The following is a 19,587-nucleotide window of genomic DNA, read 5'->3' on the forward strand; positions in this document are numbered from 1 at the left end:
GCCTTGCTTGTGGGCTTCCCAGTGGCATCAAGAGGGACTTCTGATCTGCCCTTTAAAAAAAAAAAGGGGAGTGGTTCCTGTAGACACTCGTCCCTGTCCCAGAAAAACACCCCCCCCGCTGCAATGAGGTGCTGAAGAGGTAGGTAGCAGAGGTCCCAAAGGGGCAGGCGGCTCCTCTGGCAGAAGCCCTGCAGGGTGTGTGTGTGGCTGGCCACCTTCTCCCCGGCAAGTGCTGCCTGCTCTACCCGCCCAGGAGGTGCACCCGCCATGCTGACTCCACCTGCTCCACAAAGAGGCAGCCCAGCTGTTTGAGGCGCTTTACAGTTTCTTTACAAATCTTTACTGCTTTTGTACAAAAACATCATCAACTTTCGAGGAGGAGCCCAGCCAGAAAGACTGTACAGTGCAGGGGGGAGTGGGAGGGCCTGAGGGGGGCTCGGCTGCAGATGGCCTGAAGAAGCCCCTAGAAGTGAGCGGTGACTCGATCAATTTCCAGCAAATCTTCCAAGATCTGCAGGGAGGAAAATGAACGTTAGGGAGACATTTCCGGCAGGAGCTCAGCAGAAGAGCAGTTGCGTTGCAAACAGAAGGACTCCCAGGTTTCGTCCCTGGCAGCATTTCCAGGCTTGCCTCTGAGATGCTTCCCACCAGCTTCCTTCTTAGCAACATGCCTTGACCTGGCAGCCAGCAACAAGACCAAGCCAGCGGCAGAGGCGGGGTGGGGGGAGCCCTCCTCACAGGCCCGGATCCCCTTCCCCAGGGCGGGAGCTTCCACTCACAATGTCCGGGGTGGTGCCGATCTTCTTGGCCAGCTCGCTGCGCTCCATGGTGCTCAGGTAGAGGTAGCGGTTGAGGAGTTCCCCGTCCAAGATGTTGCGCACGGCGTTCTGCAGGATGCGCCGGCCCATGTGCAGCACCCTGGGGGGGGAAGGAGGGGGAGAAGGAAGGCATCCTCTCAGACGGAGAAACACACAGCAGAAATACAACCAAGGAGACAGACAGACACACACACACACACATATCGTATTCCCAGTTACGACCAGATCTACGCTTGGTGGAAGGCCAGCCCCAGCCCCAGGACCTGACCAAGGACCCCCCGCCTGCAACGGGAGCCCGTCCCTCCCTGCCCCACTCCCCATTCACACAGCCCAATCGCCCACCGCGAGGTCATTCCGCCAAGAGTGGGGGGAAGCCGGACGGTACCTGAAGGCACGAGGGTTGAGGCCAGCGTGGTGGGGCAGCATGGTGGTGAGGGCGTTCTGCAGCATCAGCAGGCGCCGGTACGTCTTCTCTTGCATGGGCAGCAAGAGCCCAATCCCGCCGTCCAGCGTGGCTGAGGAGAGAAAGGCCACCCGCTCCTGAGTCTGCCTTCCTGCGCCCGCCAAGCCAAGCCTCCAAGCCCCTGCACGGGTGGCAGCACCAGGGTGCGCTCAGAAGACCACCTGGAGCCACATCTCTCCCCCAAGGGCAAGGGGGCCATCCACACACACGCCCTTTTTAAGGAGCCTGTCATCTGGAAACCCAAACTTTAAAAGTCACCAACACAGGTACTGAAATGTCCTTTGAATTCCCAGGATTAAAAAAGCCTGAACCTTCTTCACTTAAACAAGTCCGTTTCTTCCTCCTCAGCTGCCAGCTTTCAAAAATGGGGGTTCGGGATCTCGCAACCCCTTCAAAATGTGAACGTGCAAGTTCTGGGCTCAGCTCGCTCCCCCCCTTACCAAACCAGGTGATGTGCTTGTTCTCCCAGGCACTCGATTTCTTGGTGGGCCCTTCCATGGCTCCGCGGCACGGCGTCCTCCAAAAGGCGTTGACGTGGGCGCCCACGTGGAAGTCGGCTCTGCGGAGGAGCCGCATCCCGCCCAAGCTCTCCTTGGCTGGAGAGGAGACCAAAGGGGGGGGTGGCGTGTGTGGGAAGGCGGCTGCTTGGAGCCCAGGGTGCCAGAGGGCCTTGGGGCTGGAGCCCAGGGAGAGGCCGCCAAGGCCAACGGCTTCCAAACGCCGCCTCCTGACAAGGAAGCCTTGGAAGATTCCCTCCCAGGTTATGGCCCCCTCTGCTCCAAAGCAAGAAGCCATCAGTGACGGGGACAAAGGAGCAAGACCGAGCCAAACCTGCCCAGTTCAAAGACGGGAACCGGCCCTCACCCACCTCCCCCGGTGACCACACACCCCGACACGCACCTTCCGGCAGGTACATGTAGACCAGGAGGTTTCGGTCCCTGTCAGACACTGCAAGCAAGAGAGAGCAGGAGGTTCAGCCGGGTTTCCAGGGCGGGGAAACCTGACTCTTCCCGAAGCACAGCCGGGCAAGAGCCTCCGCGGTATCTCAGGCAAGAGGCTGGAGATGCTCCCTGGACAGTCCACGCCCCTGAGCCAAACAGACGGCCACTCCTCCGGGGCCACTGGTGGCCAGTCAGGCCTCGGAGGCTGCTGGAGCGGACCCCCTCTCTACTCCCTGCCTTTGGGTTCAGCTGCAGGGCTTGCTGGACTGGTGGCGAGCAGGGAGCGAGGCCTCAACGGCAGCCCCCCACACCACCCGGACCTCCAGAAGCAGAACCAGGGAGCCCATCGATTGGCAGAGGCTGCCCAAGGACATGCTGAAGGCAGAATTTTGATTGGATTCTTGGCCACTGAAGCGCAGCACATAAAGACAGCCACCCTAACCGCCCCCCCCACACACACACAGACACGCTACACACCCAGGAATCCCAGCTGGGCGTTGTCCACCATGAAATCCACACTGTACACTTCCAGTGGCTTGGCATCCTGGGGACAAGAGAGAGGGGGCTGGTCAGTGGCCTATGGGGCAGGGCTCATGCAGGCCGCCCTCCCGATCCAGCCCCCAAGCACCCGCTGGGCCCCATACCCGGCTGACGAGAGACAGCGTCTTGCTCTCCTCCTGGTAGCGGAGCAGCGAGATGCTCTTCATAACGTCGGCTGCCAGGATGAAGTTCTTGACGCTGATCATCTGGTGGATGTAGAGCTGCGTGTCGATGAAGGCCATGCCGGTCAGGTCGTTGTCCTTGAGGCTCCACAGGAAGATCTGGGGCAGGGACAGCCACGGAGGACACCCCAGCTCGTGAGGAGAGAGGCAGGCATGGGGCTGCTGCCCAGCCCTTCCCTGGCCCATCATCTCCCCCTTCCTGCCTTGGCTGCCTCCCGCCCGGCCAATCTGCCCGCTGCCTTTTGCTGTGCTGCTCCTTAAGCCCAGCGGACTGCCACTTCCCCCCTCAAGTGGCCTCTCTCTCCCCGCCCTCCTCCTCCAGGTCAATTTCTGCCCCTTGCTTCTCCCCACAACGCGTTCCTCAGTCCTTCGCCCTTGTGCCGGTCAGATGCTCGTTGGGCAGGGCGTGCTTTCTGTATCCCCCAACAGGTCTCAGTTCCCATTTCCGGACACTCTCTAGAACTGGCGTCTGGACTCTGACAAGGCGCCATGGGGCAGAGAGCTAACTCCTTCCAAGCCGGTTGTGTGTGTGTGTGTGTGTGTGTGTGTGCTTCCACATCGCACCGAAATGCTCCCGACGCTCTCACCGCGTTCCCTCAGGCGTGTCGCCGTTCTCTGCATTCACCAGCAAGATGGTCACACTCGCCATCAGCGACGGGGGTCAGAGGTGTGAGCTCCACGCAGAAGCACGGAAGGGGGGAAAGGTGCCCACGGTGGCCGATCGAGGGTGCTCAAGCGCCATGAGCCCGCCGGGGAGAAGCACGTGGCCAGCCGTGTCCCTCCTCCTCCCCCCCCGCCCCCGCGCTTGGCCCTCGCCCTGCTCACCTTCTGGCCAATGGCCGACACCAGGTAGCCGTTGCAGTGGCAGAGGGCAGTGACCGGCCCCTTCTGCTCCTTCTCATACAGCACCTTGAACTTGTTCTTGGTGAGAGGCTGCCCGGGCTCTGGGACCACCTCGATGATGTCCGTGATCAGGATCTGCAACGGTGAGCAGAAGCCTCATCCCATGGACTTGGCTTCACTCCCTTTGGCATTGCGATACTGGAGATACCGCCCCCCCCCCAACCCGCCCTCTCTTGTGCTGCAGGCTGGAAGGCGTTGGGGCGTCAGGCACCCTCAACTAGCACCACACCAAGATTGAGTGGAGGAAGCGGAATCAACCCGGCCAGATGTCGTGCTCCTCGTAGCAGGGCAAGTTAGGCACGTCCCCAGTATGACCTGCGGGTGATCCCACCCCCTCCCCGCAGCTTTTTAAACAGGAGGGCACAGAGTGGCACCTTGCCTGTTCAAGGCTGGGGCCCTGCCGGCTAGACCGCTGAGCCTTCGCCACACCGCTTCATGCAGGAGAGGAGGCAGCTTCCGTCCTGAAGACGGGGCCCAGCGCACAGGCAGGGTCAGAGCACATCGGGAGGCAAGAGGGGGAGCCGGGACCGAGGGGCGGAAGGCCAATGCCCGGTGTGATTGGGGCAGGCGTGTCTTTACCCTTTGGGATAAAGGATGGACTGGGAGAGAGGAGCACCACCCCGTGCTGCAGGGAGGAGGGACTCAGCTCCCTCTCGAACCAACCCAGCTGAAGGAAGGAGCCAGCACAAGATGGCGGAGGGGCTGCTCCAAGGTGGGTGCCGGGTTCCAGAGGGGGCAGGGCAGGGAGCTGGGGGAGGCGTCTCCTCCAAGGGGCAATCAAAGTTTGCACAAGTTCTGCCCAGAGAGCCAAGGGGAGCGTGTGATCGCCCAGCCTGGATGCCTTCCACTGCCCACAGGAAGGTCCCCAGCGGAGGAGAGCTTCCAGCAGACGGGCCCAAACCCTGAGGGAGGTCTGCAGGTTTTCTTCTGCCACCTTCCTTGGACGAGGAGGACAGCCAGGCTGGATCGGCCCCCTGTCCCCAGAGAAGGGACCCAGGGCCTTCAGGGACAGGCTGCCATGTGTGGCAAGATGGCTGAATTAGCTTTGCCTCGGGTGCATAACGGGGGGTGGGGGTGGGAGGGGGGAGAGGGAGGGGTGCAGAAAGCAAGAGGGCCGCCTCCGGCAGGAGCAGCCACTGCCCGACTCACCCGGCCCCGACAGGTCACCTCCTCGCCCTGCATGAGGCAGGTCCCCACCGCGATGTAGCCCTTCAGGCCCGAGACGGTCTCCTCGCTCTTCAGGGAGACGGTCTTCATGCAGGTCACGTGCTCCCACTCCTCCAGGTCAATCCTGCCAGGGAGAGAGGCAGGCGGCTGGAGATCCAGACTAGGGATCAGCCCGAAGCGTTTCGCCGCCTCTTGGGAGAAGCACCACAGCGCTTCGGCTCCCGGGCTCCAAAACGTTTCGGTGTGGGGCGAGGGGTTCCCTTGAGAGGAGGCGGGCAGGTCCTACCTGTGCTTGTGCCAATGCCATTTACGTGCTGACGCCACGGGAGGGGGTTTTAAAGGAGCCAGCGGCACAAGCTGCCGCTTGCATGGAGGTATTTCCGTTTCAACAGCAAGGACAACAGGTGGGACCTGCCCGCCGCCTCTTATGGGAACCCCTCGCCGCCCTTGGATGTGCACCGAAGCCATTCAGTGCACTTCCCTAATCCAAACCCTGCTCTCCAGACAGAACAACACATCTCTGGTTAAGGCACAGGGGTGGACGAGGGCTGAAGGCAGATGCCGCCAATCGGTGGGGCCTGGATCTGAGTTCTGACTGTGCGGGAACCCAGCGCTGCAGGGGAGCGGAACGGAGCCTCCTCCGCCAGAGTCCCACCAGGAGGGAAGCCCCCACCCCAACATCTCCCAGGCTTGCTTCAAAGACCTTTGCGCTCTGCCAGGCAGTTGAGAGCTTAAAAGGCTGATGGGCATTCGGGTTTTTCAGAAGAGCCCTGCTGGATCGGGCCCCAGGAAGCCCATCTAGTCCCGCCTCCTGTTTCCCAGACTGGCCCTCCAGATGCCTCTGGGGAGCCCACAGGCAGGGGGCGGGGGAGGCCTGCCCCTCTCCTGCCATGGCTCCCCTGCAACTGGCAGAACCTGGAGGCAGTTTGGAGCCATCAAGGCAGGGGCCATGGAAAGCTTGCCCTCCTCCAGGCATTTCAAAGGCCATCACCCCCTTGCAAGCCATCTGAGCTAGAAGTATGTGCTGGGTCAAAAGAGGACTCTTTTGGGTCAGTCCTGAATTTCCTCCCAGTTTCATGGGATGGCCCCCAGTTCTCGGGTTGGGAGAGGAGGGGGGAAACTTCTCACCATCCCCTTTCGCCACAGAAGGTAATATTTTATGAGCCTCAGTTGCCTTTAAGAAGCATATGATGCATTTTCCTAAACTCAAACTCTGCCCTGCCCTCCCTCCTCCTCTGCAGAAACCCCTCCCATTTTTCTCCATCATTCTGTGGAACTCATTGCCACAAGATGCGTTGAGGGCTGCTTGCTTCCGAGGCTTTAAAAGAGAAACGAATGCATTCAGGACGCAGGAAAGAGAGATCTGCTCTACCAACTACCATCAACCTTGAGAGCTCAAGGAAAGCTCCGTGTTCAGAGGCAAGCACATCCCTGGACACCAGCTGCTTGGAAAAGGCCGTGGGAGAGGGTGACTGCCTTCACGCCCTAGTGGCCAGCCACTGAGAAGGAGCAGGCGGCGGCAGCTGCGGCTGCAGTGCTAGATGGACTTTTGGCCTTAGTCAGTAAGATTCTTATGTTTTCTGCCAGGATAGCTAAAGAGAACTTCCATGTTCAGAGGCAGTAGACCTCTGAATACGAGATGCTAAGTACAGGGCGGGGCTGCTGGCCTCATGCCCTGCTTGAGGGCTTCCTTGGAGGCATCTAGCTGGCCACTGGCCAGCTTATCTACATATATAATTCTCTTGGATGTACTCGTTGCTAATCCCATGCGTGGCAGCTCTCACGAGAGTTCGCAAGCGAGGGGAGGGGGAGAGGAAAGTGATGGTGGCGGGGAACATAAGGCCAGCAGACAGGCCAGCAAACGGGCAGGCGGGCAGGGAGAGAAAGTGGTGGGGGCGGTGGGCGGGAGGAGAGAAAGCAGCAGTGGCGGTGGGGGGAGAGAAGAAAGTGGCAGCGGCAGGGGAAAAAGACAAAGTGGTGGTAATGAAACAAAGCAGTGGCAGCGGTGGGGAGAAAGTGGCAGTGATGGCAGGGGGGATAGAAAGAGGTGGCGGGGAGTGGGGAGAAAATGGCAGTGGCTGGGGGAACTAGAGGCGCAGATGCCGCTAGTATTATTTATTTACCTTATTTTTCTATGTAAACCACTTTGAGAACTTCTGTTGAAAAGCAGTATAGAAGCAGAAGCAGCAGCAGCAGCAGCAGCAGCAGCAGCAGCAGCAGCAGCAGCAGCAGCAGCAGCAGCAGCAGCACTGTGGGACGCAGGAGGCTGACTCCTGGAACCCCCTCCGGCCTACTGCAGCTGGGCCATTCCGGTGTCCTCAAGCTCCCCACCCCGCCCACCCGCCTGCCTCCCCCCAGGATGGGCAGCCAGCTTGCCTGTGCAGACCCTCCCTGGAGAGCCTGCCGCCCTGGGTCCAAGGGGTGAGCCCCCTTCCTCCTCCTCCTCCCCCTCCTCTCTTCCGTGCCTCACCTGGTGTTCGGGATGGTCTCCCAGCTGACAGGGGAGATCAGCTGGATGGAGAAGGCTTCCTGCAGCGGGTGGATGTAGCGATCGTCTGGAGGTGGGGAGCAAGGAGAGGAGAAAGGGAAGGTGGCGTTGCCCTGACCGGCAGCCCCAAGCTGGGAGAGGGCACCCGAGAGCACTGAGCAGCCACCAGCTGCTTCTCCAGAGGCAGAGGCTTGGCTGCTCCACGGAACCTGCCTGCAGAAGGTTCAGTCCCTGCTTGGGATGCCAGAGAGATGCTGCCAGTCAGGGCAGGCCAGAGTGAGCCAGACGGACCAATCCGGATCAGCCATCTGCATATGAGGCAGCCCAGGGAGGGGGCATCCCGCCCCCCCCGCCCCTTCTGAGATGTGGTCTAGCCGAGCAGCCAAGAGGCAGGGCTACAAGCCGGGACTCCCCCCTGCCACCAACTCACTAGGCAGCCTTAGGCAAGGCACTCCCGGCACCCCACAGGCAACGGAGGGGAGGACAAGACGTTCCTGGCAGGGTGGCTGGAAGGATGGCCAGGAGGCCAGGCATGTCAAGAGATCTGCACACACACAAGTCCAGTTGCCGCCGCCTCCTCAGGCAGGCAGCCAGCCGATGTGCTCAATGCCCGAGGGTCCTGCTCCAGCGGAGGAAGCTCCTTGGGCCAGATCTGGGCGGGGCGGCTCTCGTTTGCGAGGCCCAAGGCCACCAACTGGAGAGAGGCGGGGCCAAACCTGCGCCAGGAATGGCCCTCTGGAGGCCCAGCTGCGCTGCCCCGGCCCGTCTGCCCACCTCGCTCGATGGTCTCGAACTCCTTCTCCTCTCCCGTCATGCGAGGGATCCGCGTGCAGGAGCTGTTGACGCTGGTGGCCACCGCGTAGACCTGCCCGGGGCGGGGGGGGGGGAGAACAAAACGGTTAAGAGACGGGCCGTGGGGGGACCACCGGGGAGTGGGGACTGGGCTGCGTCTCAGCGGGCAACTCTCTGCCCACACGGACATCCCTTGGGGCACGGCCCACAGCCTCCCTCTTTGCTTCAGCCCCTTGGAGGAGAGCGGCGTTGCAGTCCTTCCCAAGCCAACTCCGAGTGTGTGTGTGTGTGTGTGTGTGCACGTGCCCACCCCCCGCAGACCACCCACGCCCTACCTTGGACTCGACATGGTAGGCCACATAGTGGACGGTGCAGCGCAGGGGGATCTTCCGGACGGGCCAGGGGGCGTCGTACGAGAGGTAGGCCGGCAAGACGCTGATCCGCAGCTCCCCCTGCAACACGCCACACAGACCAGGCTGTGGCAACGCCTGTGCAGAGGCCTGCTGCTCCTCGCCTGGGGAGCAGGGCATGCTGGGAGAGGAGGGAGCCCCCCAAGGGAGCCCCCCCCCCGCTGCCGGGAGCCAGCCTGGCCTACCTGCCGGTTGAAGTAGAGGAAGCCCTTGGGGCAGTTGACGTTGTGGAAGGGGGCAAAGGACTCAATGGGGCCGTCTATGGTCATGGGGTGCAGGCGCAGGGCCCCCCGAGACGTCACCAGCAGCCAGTGAGGAGAGGGGCCGCAGATAAAGACCTGCAGGGGGAAGAGGACGCGGACGGAGGCCCTGGCTGAGGCGAGGCGGGCAGCCTCCTGGCACAGGGCAGTCCAACTGCACATGCTCAGGAGCCCCTGTTTTTGCAAGGGGGCGGTGTTTTTGTCCGGAGACTGCCCCTCCTGGGCATTCACGCCCCCTCCCCAGGCAAGGCCCCTCCTTGGAGCTGCCCCACAGACTCACCCCCGAGTAGCCATAGATGTCCTCAAAGAAGCGGAAGCGGGCCACCCGGCCCCGGGCAGCCGCCCCCTCGTCGCCGCCCACGCTCTCGGGCTTCTTCTTGGACGGCTTGGGCTTCTTCTCCCGGAAGTTGATGTTGTGGGGCACCTGGAGAGGAGGCAACGGAGGCCGACGTGGGGCGGCCGTGAGGAGGGCGGGGCTAGCAGCACGTGTGGGCAGTGGGGGGGGGGCTCTCCCGGGGGGTGCGTGTGTGTGTGTGGGGTGGGTGGGCTGCCAGTGCGTCTGTAGGGGAGCGCTCACCTTCTTGAAGCGCACCTTCAGGTTACTCTGGCCCAGCTGGGAGTCGTGGTTGAAGGCCTCGTAGATCAGCAGCTCCTGATCGACATGGACCTGCCCAAAGGAGGAGGACAAACCGGACGCCTCACCCTCTCCCTCCGGCTCGCCAGCGGCAAAACTGAGCAGCCAACGAGGAGCAAGCCGGAGCCCTTCCGTCCCACTCCCCCCATCAATGGAGGTGTTCGGGGCCTGGGGAGGGGGATCACCCACTGTGCTCCGCCCACTGCACTCCACGGACCGCAAGGAGCCTCCTAGCCCCCCGCCCCCCCCCCCGGCATTGGCTCTCCCCCAGATGCAGGCAGTTCTCGCGGGAAGCCCAAGGGACGGGCCCCAGGGGAGCTGCAGCTACCAAGGAGGGGCAGGCTAGGCATGATCCCCTCAGAGCTGAGTCCCCACAAGCAGAGCCCCCCCCGGCGCAGCCAGGGAAAGACCTGGCTGGCTCCTCCTCGCCCTCGGGAGCCTGGGAGGCAGCTGTCCTAGCACCCCCCTGGGGGTGGGCAAGGAGAGGGTGTGCTGGACACCAAGAAGCTGCTGGCAAGGGCTGGGATGCCATCCGGGGCCCCCCTTGGGCACCTGGCAGGGCCTCAGCAGCTCAGGGAAGAAGGCGTCCAGCCCCTCTGTGCTGCCTCGGGTGGGATTCCCCTCTCCGGAGGCCCCAGCCCCGCCACGCCTGCGGCCCGCCTCATTCCCAGCACTGCACCCCTCAGCCCCCTTTAACAGCCCTCCGGTCTCTCTGCCCCTTCCCGACCCCCGCTCCTCCTCCGGGCCCACCCCTTCTCCCTTCCAGCCACCACAGCCAGAAGGAGGACCCCGCCCCAAGCCTACCCAGCCCCACCACCTCGTCAGCCGGGCGAAGGGGAAGGCGCCGGGACCTGGCCCTGGGGCTGGCCGGCGGGGTTTGGAACTGGGCTCGTGCGGAGGCCTTGCCGTCCCTCCCAGAGACGGGGCTTCAGGCAGGCCAGGAGGCGGAAGGGCCCAGCCCGGAGGCCGCCCGCAGCACTCACCAGCAGGTAGGGCCGGCTCTGCCGATTGCCCAGGGCCACCAGCAGCACCTCCTTGACCAGCGGCATCTCGGTCTGGCGGACCACCTCCTCCTTCTTGGCCTCTCCCTGGCTGGCGGGCTGCCCGAAGGAGCTGTCGACCAGCACCCGCTGCCCCATGGGGAAGTTCTTCACCAGGAAGACCAGGCGCCAGTCGGGCAGCTGGTAGATCTGCCGGGAGAGAACCCCCGAGAGTGGCAACCCGGCACGGACCCAGCTCCCCCCTCCCCACCCCCACCCGGGCACTGGGCGGGCCTCACCTCCATGGCGCCATTCTCCCGCACCAGCACGCACCAGTGCGTGGGCTCCGCCTTGTACAGGTGGGGGTCCCTGTCGGCCGAGGGCAGGCTGCCGCGGCGCGGCTCCTCCTTGCTGGGGCTGAACAAGGCCCCCGAGTCCCCGTAGAGCATTTCCTCCTCGTCATCCACCGTGTTGCTGCACCCAGAGGGAGAAAGGAGGGGAGGGGCAGGCAGTGACTCCTGGGGGGGCTCCGGCACGCTTTTCCTGCTCAGCCCGTGCCCCGGCTCAGCGCTGGAGCCTCCCCTCGAGATGGGGCACGCCTCTGAGGGCTGCCCCACAGAGAGGCTGAGGGGCTCTGCTGACAGTTCACTGATCCTCCCAGGGGCCCTGGCATTCCAGCAGCAAAGGGAGCCGGGCGTTGAGTGGCTCCTCCCGCCTCCCAGGGGAGACCCCGCCTCATCCTGGGAAAGGAGCTCTTGGAGGTGCCCGTCGCCAGACCCACCTGATGTCCTGGATGGGGATCTCGGCTTCCGACTGGCTCCTCAAGGACAGCTCGTCCCGGGAACTGGAGGAGTGGCTCTCTGTGGTGAACATCCCGCTGACATCCCGGTACACGCAAAGCGCAATCACCTTCGCTTGCTGGCAGGGAGGACAAGCGGCAGCGTCACAAGCGGGGCCCGGCCTGGGATGCTGCAGGCTGAGCGCGACGGTGCCAGTTCCACGTTCCAAGCGCACCACATGCCACGTGGAACTGGAGCCAGAGTTCTCCAGAAGAAGCTCTACTTTCTCTTCTAAAGCAAAAACCTCTCCCTGCCCAAATCCTCCACCCAGGGAAAGCCATCCCCAGAGAGAGGCAGGCTGTGTGTTCTCGTTCTGAAAATATCCACAACTGGAAACCTCAAAGAGCTATGCAAACTAAGCCAACTGGTACACAGTAGGCATAACTTATTCCGCTAGCCAAGGTGGACGTAAAAGGACCCTGCAGAGCACCCCAGCCCAGCTCTGCATTTTCACCAGGTGCTGCCCAGAGGTCTTCAAGCTTCTCTTTGCCATCACCCAGAAGGACTAGAAACTTCTTTTTTTAAAAAAATTAAGTTGCCTGAATCATGATTAATCTGTACTAGTGTAGTGATCAGCCTCCCCTTCCCCTAGAGAGTTAACTGGAAGTAAAACCTTGTCTTGACTGACAGACTGGTGAACTCCAGGGCTCAGCCAATCAGCACACCAGGTGGGTGGGTCCTAGAGAGCTGTTGCCAGGAAAGAAGCTAGGCCGGAGGTGCTTAGGAGGACATGTGGCCATGGAGGTTGGCTGCAAGAGAATAATTCTGCAGATCCTTGAAAGACAGGCGGACAAGACGCTTGAATTCTCAACAGGAGCTTGGTGAATTCAAGGAAGAGGGAAGCCAAGGCTAGTGGCTTCGGAGGTTTAGGGCAGGAGAAAGTCGTTTAGTGAGAGTTTGCATTAGCATTTCTGTTTCTTTGCTGTGGGCTTTTGCATATTCCTGATACTGTTCTATTATTGTTTACCTGTAGCGTGATTAAAATAAGAAGCACTAGCCTATGCCCATCCTACCAAGACTGTTGCAAAAGACTCTAAAAATATTTAAGCATGTATAAAGACAGCCTATTTTTGTAACTTAGTAAGTATTGTTAACTATATAAAAGCTGAGAAAACCTCAGATGGAAGCAGTCTGTAGTAACTGAATAAAACTTTTTGTAAAGTTCTTTTCTTTTTACAAGGCTCTCCAAGCTGGTTTTTAACTCAGGAAATGGGAGGGGGCAAAGAGGGGATTTATCTGGTGCAAACACGTCCTCAAACATTCAGCAGGTATCAGTTTTCTCACCACGTGTAGCCTTGGACGTGGAAGATTTTTGTACTTGTCTAAGAGCCAAATTAAGAGAGTTTTTTTCTGGGTTTCCCACCCTAAACCCAGAAGGTTTCCGTAGACAAAAGGGGTGGTGGTGCTAGCATTTTGCACAGACTGATAATACAGAATATTATTAGTTTTAGGAGAAGCTTAGCCAGGCAGCTCAGAAGGGATGATTCAGCATTTCTTTCCCTCACATGAGCTTGCTCTGAGACAAAGGCTTTAATTTACTACAACTAGGTACCGGATTTTGCACAGTGCAGTATGGGAGGAGAGCTGGTCTTGTAGCAGCAAGCATCAATTGTACCCTTTGCTAAGCAGGGTGCACCCTGGTTAACATATGAATGGGAGACTACATGAGTAAGCACTGTAAGATACTCCCCTTAGGGGATGGCGCTGCTCTGGAAAGAGCACCTGAGTGTTTCAAGTTCCTTCCCTGGCAGCATCTTCAAGACAGGCTGAGAGAGACTCCTGCCTACAACCTTGGAGAAGCCACTGCCAGCTTGTGCAGGCAATACTGAGCCAGATGGACCCATGGCCTGACTCGGTAGAAGACAGCTTCCTATGTGCCTGTGACTTTTTTACATCACTGGGGTCAAGGAGCCGGTGTTCTAGAATGCACACGGCTCCCTCCCCAGGGACTGAGACCACCCCTCGCGCCTGGAGCCCCCTCCTCACGTGGTGGAGCTGCGGCTTCTGCAAGGTGAGGCGGTGCGTCCGGCCGGCATAGGTGTCACTCTTCAGCACAAACATTGTGACCTGCCCTTCGGAGCTCATGATCACCACGTAGGGGTCGGCCACAGCACAGTACACGATCGGCGAGCCGAGATCCACAGGGATGAAGTGCAGCTGGTTCACTGCAAGGCAGAGCCACAAAGACGCCGAGAGAGTCAGGCCAGAGTCCCTGACGTTGCAGGGCTCGCTGGACTATGGCAAGGGAGCCGCCCACGCCCGCCTAGTGTTCTCGTTCTCTCACTCTCTCACATTTCAGAACGAGGCCACACCAGAGGCTCGGCTGCACCCACCTCCTTCCAGCAGGCGGATACCCAGTGGAGACACCTGGACAATGTAGCGGTTCTCGCCAATGTTGCCGGCATAGACGGTGGGCCCCTGGGTGGCAAAGCCACTTGTGTCCAGCTCCATGATTTCCTGACCCGTCTGCAGGATCTGGGGGAGGCAAAGGGGGCAGGGAGGGAGAGAAGTCAATACAACCCTGTCATGGAACGGGGGAGCAGGAAAGTATCCATCCCCAAGTTCCTTGCCTGGGGGTATTCCCGTGAGAAAGATCATAAGATCAGACGTGGACGAGCAGACCACCCATCCAAATACAGATTTCCCCCCATAAACACACCCACACTTTCCCCTATGTTGGTTCTTCAAGGCTGGAGGGAAGCCACAGGGGAGCACTCAGGTTTTGCCCGCCTGTCTGTCCCCACCTTTGGGCAGGGCATTCGTACCCTGCCCTCACTCAGCAGCACTCCCTGAAGACGGAGCCCCTGCTGCTCACAGAAGCCCGCTCAGCCAAGGCCCACAGCCCACTCCTGGGCCAAGCCGCGAGATCCCCAACACTCACCATGGTGGAGTCTTCGCGGCTCAGGATGAGGAAGCCATGCCGCTTCCCGTCGTCTTCCGGCTCCGGTGGGGCTGGCTCCTTCTCGGCATCCTCCCCTTTCGCATCTTCTTCCTGCTGGGAGGAGGAGAGACTGGTAAGGGCAGGGTGCTGTCCGAGCACATATCCCCCACCTTGGTAGAGGGGAGATCCAGGTTTGAACATGGTCTGAGGAGGCAACCTGGCCTAGTAAACGACCCCTGGCTCTGTGTGATCAGCCCCCCGGTCCTCTGTAGGCACCCAAGGAAACAGGGATGTGCAGCATTAGACGGGCAGGTCTTTGGACTGGGGGGGACCACTGGCTTGGACAGCTTCCAAGGCCGATCAGACACATTCGAGGAGGAGGTAGAGGAGGAGGAGGAGGAGGAGGAGGAGGAGGAAGAGGAGGTCTACCAACTGCCCTCAGCCATTACGGCTACGTGGAGCCTCCAGGCTCACAGTTAGTGTACCAGCTGCCCACTTCAGACACGCAAGGACACCACGGTTTACTCAAGTTGTGAGCAACAAGTTGTGAGCTTCATGAGCAAGTTTCCTCCTGTTGGCGGTTCAGAACAAGCCAGAACCAGTGTCAGTGTCCGAACCTGGCCTCTCCTGACTTGTTCTAACCACAATTTGCAAACAAGTCGAGCTTGGGTGGCCCATGTCCACGGCTCATGATAGCCACATTAAACCATGACACGATGCCATTTTGGACGTGCCGTCTGCTGGGAGGAGGCCTCCCCCCCCGCCCACGCTGCCACTTCCACAGCCCCTCCCTCTCCTGTGGCCCTAGCCACGGTGGCCATACGTACAGTCGCCTCCTCGCTCTTCTGGGGTGAGATCACCGTCCACATGTCATAGCAGCCTGGAAGCTCAAAGGTTGTCACTACCTGAGGGCGGATGCTTTTCTGTGGGGGGGAGAGAGAGGACAGTTAGGGCTCTGCCACACAACATGGATCCCTATATGATGCTGGGGTCCCCAGATGTTGCTGGACTGGAACTCCCACTCCTCCAGGACGGCCACAGTCCAGCATCGCTGGAGGACCCAAGGATGGGAATCCCTGTTCTACACTACGGAACGTGTAGGTTGCTATGTTAGTCCATTTGAAAAATACCAAAAGCCACCAGCTAGGAGTATTTTTGTGAAGACACTCAAAACGACATAAAGTCGAAAGCAACCCTTCATCAGGTTCGATAACCAGAAGAGCAAAAGGGGAGGGGGCAGCTGAAGTGACCCCAGAGAAGAACTGCATTTGGGACCATTTCAGCAAACCCAGACCCAGACCCAGCCCACCTTGTTTGCTGGTGGGCCAGGAGCTACCCAGAGCCCTGAACCCACACCACCTCTGAACACCCCATTCAGCCCCTTCTCCGGCTTCAGCAGGCCTACCTTGCCCACACACTTGTCAACCACCGCTTGGCAGGGCTAGGAGGGAAGGTTCTGCGGAAGCAGAATTGTGCACCAGCTACCACTTTCCATGGTTCTTCTGCGCTCACGTGGAATCCTGGTGCACACACAGAGCCCTGGCCACAGCCCACCCCCCCGCCCCTGGTCTCCGGTTCCTTCCCCCTCTCCACATATTCTCAGCACCCATCACTTATTCCTCCCTCTTCTCCTATTGCTGCCCCCACTTCCTTGCAGGAAAGGTTTAAAAACAAATAAATCCAGAGCAAAAACACGTATTTGGATCTTTAAAACATCTTGTCCCAAAGCTGAGGGTGGGCGCTGAGCTAAGAAGGAAGCAAACCAACAGCCCACACTTATGCAAAACGAGGGGTGGGGGGAGAGAGAGAGAAATGAATGAATGAATGAATATGAATATTTATTCTGCATACAGAATCTTTCATCTTTTCAGTGTGGAACTGAGAAGGGGGAGAGGTCAGGAGTGGCCCGGAGTGGGAACAGCCCTGCCCCAAAGACACAATGCCGAAACCCAGAGGAGACAAGCCACCCCAGAGGCTGCTGGATGCCTTGCCCCCTGCCCGCCCCCTGGTCCGGCTTGTCCCTAGGTGTTTACAGGCTGCTCCAATGATCTCGGGGGCAGCCCTGGTAAGCCTAGGCCGCGCTGCTGCTGCTGCTGCTGCTGTGGCACTGGTACCTGGCTTGCGCCAGACCCCTCACCGACGCAGGCCTTTGCACAGTGCCGCCCTGCAGACCCCTCCCGGACGGCGCGCGCACCCACCTGCAGAACGGAGAGGGCGCCGTTCTTGCCGTAGCCTGAGCACACCACGATCTCCAGGTCCGGCTCGGGGCTGTTCTGGAACTGAAGAGAATGGACCGTGGGCACTTACTTGAAGTGTATCCGAGGCTGGTTTGCTCTTCCCTCCTGCTCCGAGGCGACAGGGTCAGTCGTGAAAAGGCCTCTCCAAAGGCCACGTGGCAGCGGGGGTGGGTGGGTGGGTGGGTGGGAGAAGCCAGCTCCCCCCCACCCGACCTCCAGGATATAGCCCATGAGAAAGCTCCAGTTCCAACGAAACGGAACAATACTAACAAGAAAGAGAGCAAGAAGTACAGGAAGAAAACCAACATACCCAGGGAAAGAAAGAGCCTACGGAATCGATCACTAATGCAACACCAGGGAGACAGACCACCTCAGAAACTGCCCTACAGAACAGCCGAGGAATCAGGCAGGACCGGACGAATCTGAGGTGGGGTGGACACGCTTCCTACCACTGGGGAGAAGGGCCGTTCCTCTAAGTGCCAGCGATTCATTCTCCCTCGGTGGGGGAAGGTATCCAAGCCCCTGAGAGTGGACAGGGAGGACGCTGACCCTGATAATGCCGAACAAGGAAGTCCAAGCAGCAGCCCTACAGAGATCTGCCCGGGGCGCGAGGGTAGCCAGTGCGGCCGAATTGGCTGCGCTTCTCGAGGAAGGAGCTGGTCTTGTGGCAGAACGCATGAGCTGTCCCCTTAGCTAAGCAGGGTCTGCCCTGGTTGCATATGAATGGGAGACTAGAAATGTGAGCCCTGGAAGAGATTCCCCTCAGGGGATGGAGTCGCTCTGGGAAGAGCATATTGGTTCCCAGTCCCCTCCCTGGCAGCATCTCCAAGAGAGGGCTCCTGCCTGTAACCCTGGAGAAGCCGGTGCCAGTCTGTGAAGTCAATACTGAGCTAGAGAGACCACTGTCTGACTCAGTAGATGGCAGCTTCCTATGTTCCTAAACAATGACGGACTCAGAAACCTTGAAGATTTTGGTGCGCTCTATACAGATTTTTGACGGCTCTATGCACATCCAACTTTTGCCCCTCCTCCTCCTTGGGAGAAGACAGGTTGGGGCAAAATGAGGGCAGCACGAGCTCCTGGGCTCTGTGGAACAAGGCGTTTACACCTTGGGTATGAATGTAGGGTCGGGCCTTAGGAGAACAAAGTCTGGATAAACTAAACAGGGCTCCTTACATCCAGAGAGGGGCCTCAATGCGGACATTCTGTGTGCCGAGGTAATGGCCACCAAAAACAGACCCTTGCAAGTGAATCCAGAGAAAACCGATTGCAGAGTCTCAAAAGGAGCTTGGTTGAGGCGGAGAGAACAACCTTTAAGTCCCACGTGGGGAACCTGAGAACAGTGGGTGGCTTGAGCAAGGAGGCACCCCTCAGGAACCTTTCCACGCGAGGGTGGTGTGTGGAGAGACCCCTATTGCCACCTGGTTCCAGGACAGAGACTATAGCAGCCACTAGCCTTCTGAGGGCTTTAGGCCTCAAGCCCCTGTCTAGACCCTTTTGAAGGAAACTTAACAGGTGAGACAGACACGCTGACTAGGGATGCACCCCTTGGGCCTTGCACCAGACCAAAAAGCCATCCAGGCTGCTGGCGATCACCACATCTTGTGGCAGGGAATTCCATAGGTTGACTGTGTGTTGTGTGAAAAAGTACTTCCTTGTGAGCCCTAAATTTCTTGGTAAGCGTGTTGGAGGAGCTGCGACGTGCAGGAGCTAACTCTGAACAGTGAACAACCTGTAGTCCCTACGTGTTCCGTCTCCCTTTCCCATGGACTCCACGAATCCACAGAGGGAGGGCCGAGAGTCAGGGTGGGAAGACCAGAAGAGAGAAATCAACAGCACCAGAGACCAAGAGAGGCAGCTGCTCTGGAAGGAGAGAGGGCAAAAACTGGAGGTCAAGGGGGCTGCCCCCCACCTCCACCCCACGTGGCCTTTGTAAGCCTTTTCAGGACTGGGCCTGTCGTCTCGGAGCAGGTGGGAGGAGCAAGCCCAGCCTTGGTCCCCCTTCCCCATGGAGGGAGAGGCACGGTCAGGAGCAGGCCCAGGCTCTGGCTGCCTCGGCAGGGCATCTGCAAAGGCAGCCCCCTTGACTCCCCCCACAAACCCTCCGGAAGGGTGGAAGACCCAAAGCAGCTGCCAAGTTGCCCACTGGGCCTCTTCTCCAGACCTGAACTGCTCCCTCCCTGATGGGGCCAGGGGGTTGCGCGTGAGGAGCAGCCCCAGGGCTGGGCGACAGGGTCTGACCAGCAGCGTACGCACCTCCTCGGAGAGGAAGGCCGGCTCCCCCATGGCGGCGTTGGCGCAGGGCCCGATGTTCAGGATGCTGTCGCAGACCTGTCCGGACGAGGCAGGAGGGAGAACCATCCGTCAAGCACACACTGGGCTTCCTCACTGCCCAAGAGGGGCCCGAAGGGAGGGCCGGCCGGAGACCTTTCCCTCCCTGGGGGGGACACACGCGCAGGGTGGAGCTGAGCTGCCCGCCATCCCTGCCCTCCTGGGAAGCGTTGGTGGGCACCACCAGCCGGCCCGGAGCAGGCCCCTTGCCCCCTGAGCGTGCCTCCCAGGCAGGGGCCGGAGAGTACCTCGAAAGAGTAGGTGGCCAGCTGGGTCCCGGACTGGGCCTCGCTGCCGTACACCTCGATCTCGTCCACCTCGTCCTGCGGCGCGGACTTGCCTCCTGCAGAGGGCAGATTGGAACGTCCTGTAGGGGAAGCCCCCCTGGGCGGCGGCGGGCCGGGGGCCTCCGCTGGGCTGCCCGGCTTCTTGTCCCCCCCTCAGGGCTCCTGCCCCTCTCCTCCCCGCTCCCTCCGGGGTCCACTTCCCCACAGCCCCCCTGCAGGCCCCCTCTTCTGTCACAGTTCTTGCCCCCCACCCTCCCACCCACCCCCCGAATGAGGAAACCAGGGGGAAAGGGCTCCTGGCAAGCGCCCTGGCAGCGAAGCAGAGTCTGGCTGGCCAGGCCAGGGAGGTGCTGGGGGGGTGGGGAGAGGCCCGGCAGCACAGAGGCGGCGCCAGGGTCCTCCCTCCAGGGTGCCGCCCGCACAGCAGGGCTTTC

At 60.3% G+C, this 19,587-nt stretch overlaps 1 protein-coding gene across 3 annotated transcripts in view; it reads right to left on the reverse strand.

Annotated features, from left to right (window-relative positions):
• Nucleotides 1-317: 317 nt before the first annotated feature.
• The window catches only part of CPSF1 (cleavage and polyadenylation specific factor 1), a 36,460-nt gene continuing 17,190 nt past the window's right edge, over nt 318-19,587 (reverse strand). For 2 of the 3 annotated variants that reach the window (XM_053249858.1, XM_053249860.1), the window contains 25 exons: nt 19,115-19,209; nt 18,792-18,866; nt 16,497-16,577; nt 15,126-15,221; nt 14,299-14,412; nt 13,751-13,892; nt 13,404-13,582; nt 11,360-11,496; nt 10,878-11,052; nt 10,582-10,788; nt 9,542-9,631; nt 9,245-9,388; nt 8,890-9,042; nt 8,630-8,746; nt 8,277-8,367; nt 7,485-7,569; nt 4,997-5,138; nt 3,770-3,922; nt 2,867-3,043; nt 2,700-2,766; nt 2,182-2,229; nt 1,722-1,877; nt 1,204-1,333; nt 780-918; nt 318-511 (listed from right to left, as the gene is read on the reverse strand). In XM_053249858.1, the coding sequence (XP_053105833.1) occupies nt 464-511; nt 780-918; nt 1,204-1,333; nt 1,722-1,877; nt 2,182-2,229; nt 2,700-2,766; nt 2,867-3,043; nt 3,770-3,922; nt 4,997-5,138; nt 7,485-7,569; nt 8,277-8,367; nt 8,630-8,746; nt 8,890-9,042; nt 9,245-9,388; nt 9,542-9,631; nt 10,582-10,788; nt 10,878-11,052; nt 11,360-11,496; nt 13,404-13,582; nt 13,751-13,892; nt 14,299-14,412; nt 15,126-15,221; nt 16,497-16,577; nt 18,792-18,866; nt 19,115-19,209 (3,041 nt within the window). In that variant the 3' untranslated portion in view covers nt 318-463. The remainder of the gene's footprint in view (nt 512-779; nt 919-1,203; nt 1,334-1,721; nt 1,878-2,181; nt 2,230-2,699; nt 2,767-2,866; nt 3,044-3,769; nt 3,923-4,996; nt 5,139-7,484; nt 7,570-8,276; nt 8,368-8,629; nt 8,747-8,889; nt 9,043-9,244; nt 9,389-9,541; nt 9,632-10,581; nt 10,789-10,877; nt 11,053-11,359; nt 11,497-13,403; nt 13,583-13,750; nt 13,893-14,298; nt 14,413-15,125; nt 15,222-16,496; nt 16,578-18,791; nt 18,867-19,114; nt 19,210-19,587) is intronic. The other variant, XM_053249859.1, reaches the window with a different exon arrangement.

Source organism: Hemicordylus capensis, chromosome 4 (assembly GCF_027244095.1).
Source record: "Hemicordylus capensis ecotype Gifberg chromosome 4, rHemCap1.1.pri, whole genome shotgun sequence".
Classification (NCBI taxonomy): domain Eukaryota; kingdom Metazoa; phylum Chordata; class Lepidosauria; order Squamata; family Cordylidae; genus Hemicordylus; species Hemicordylus capensis.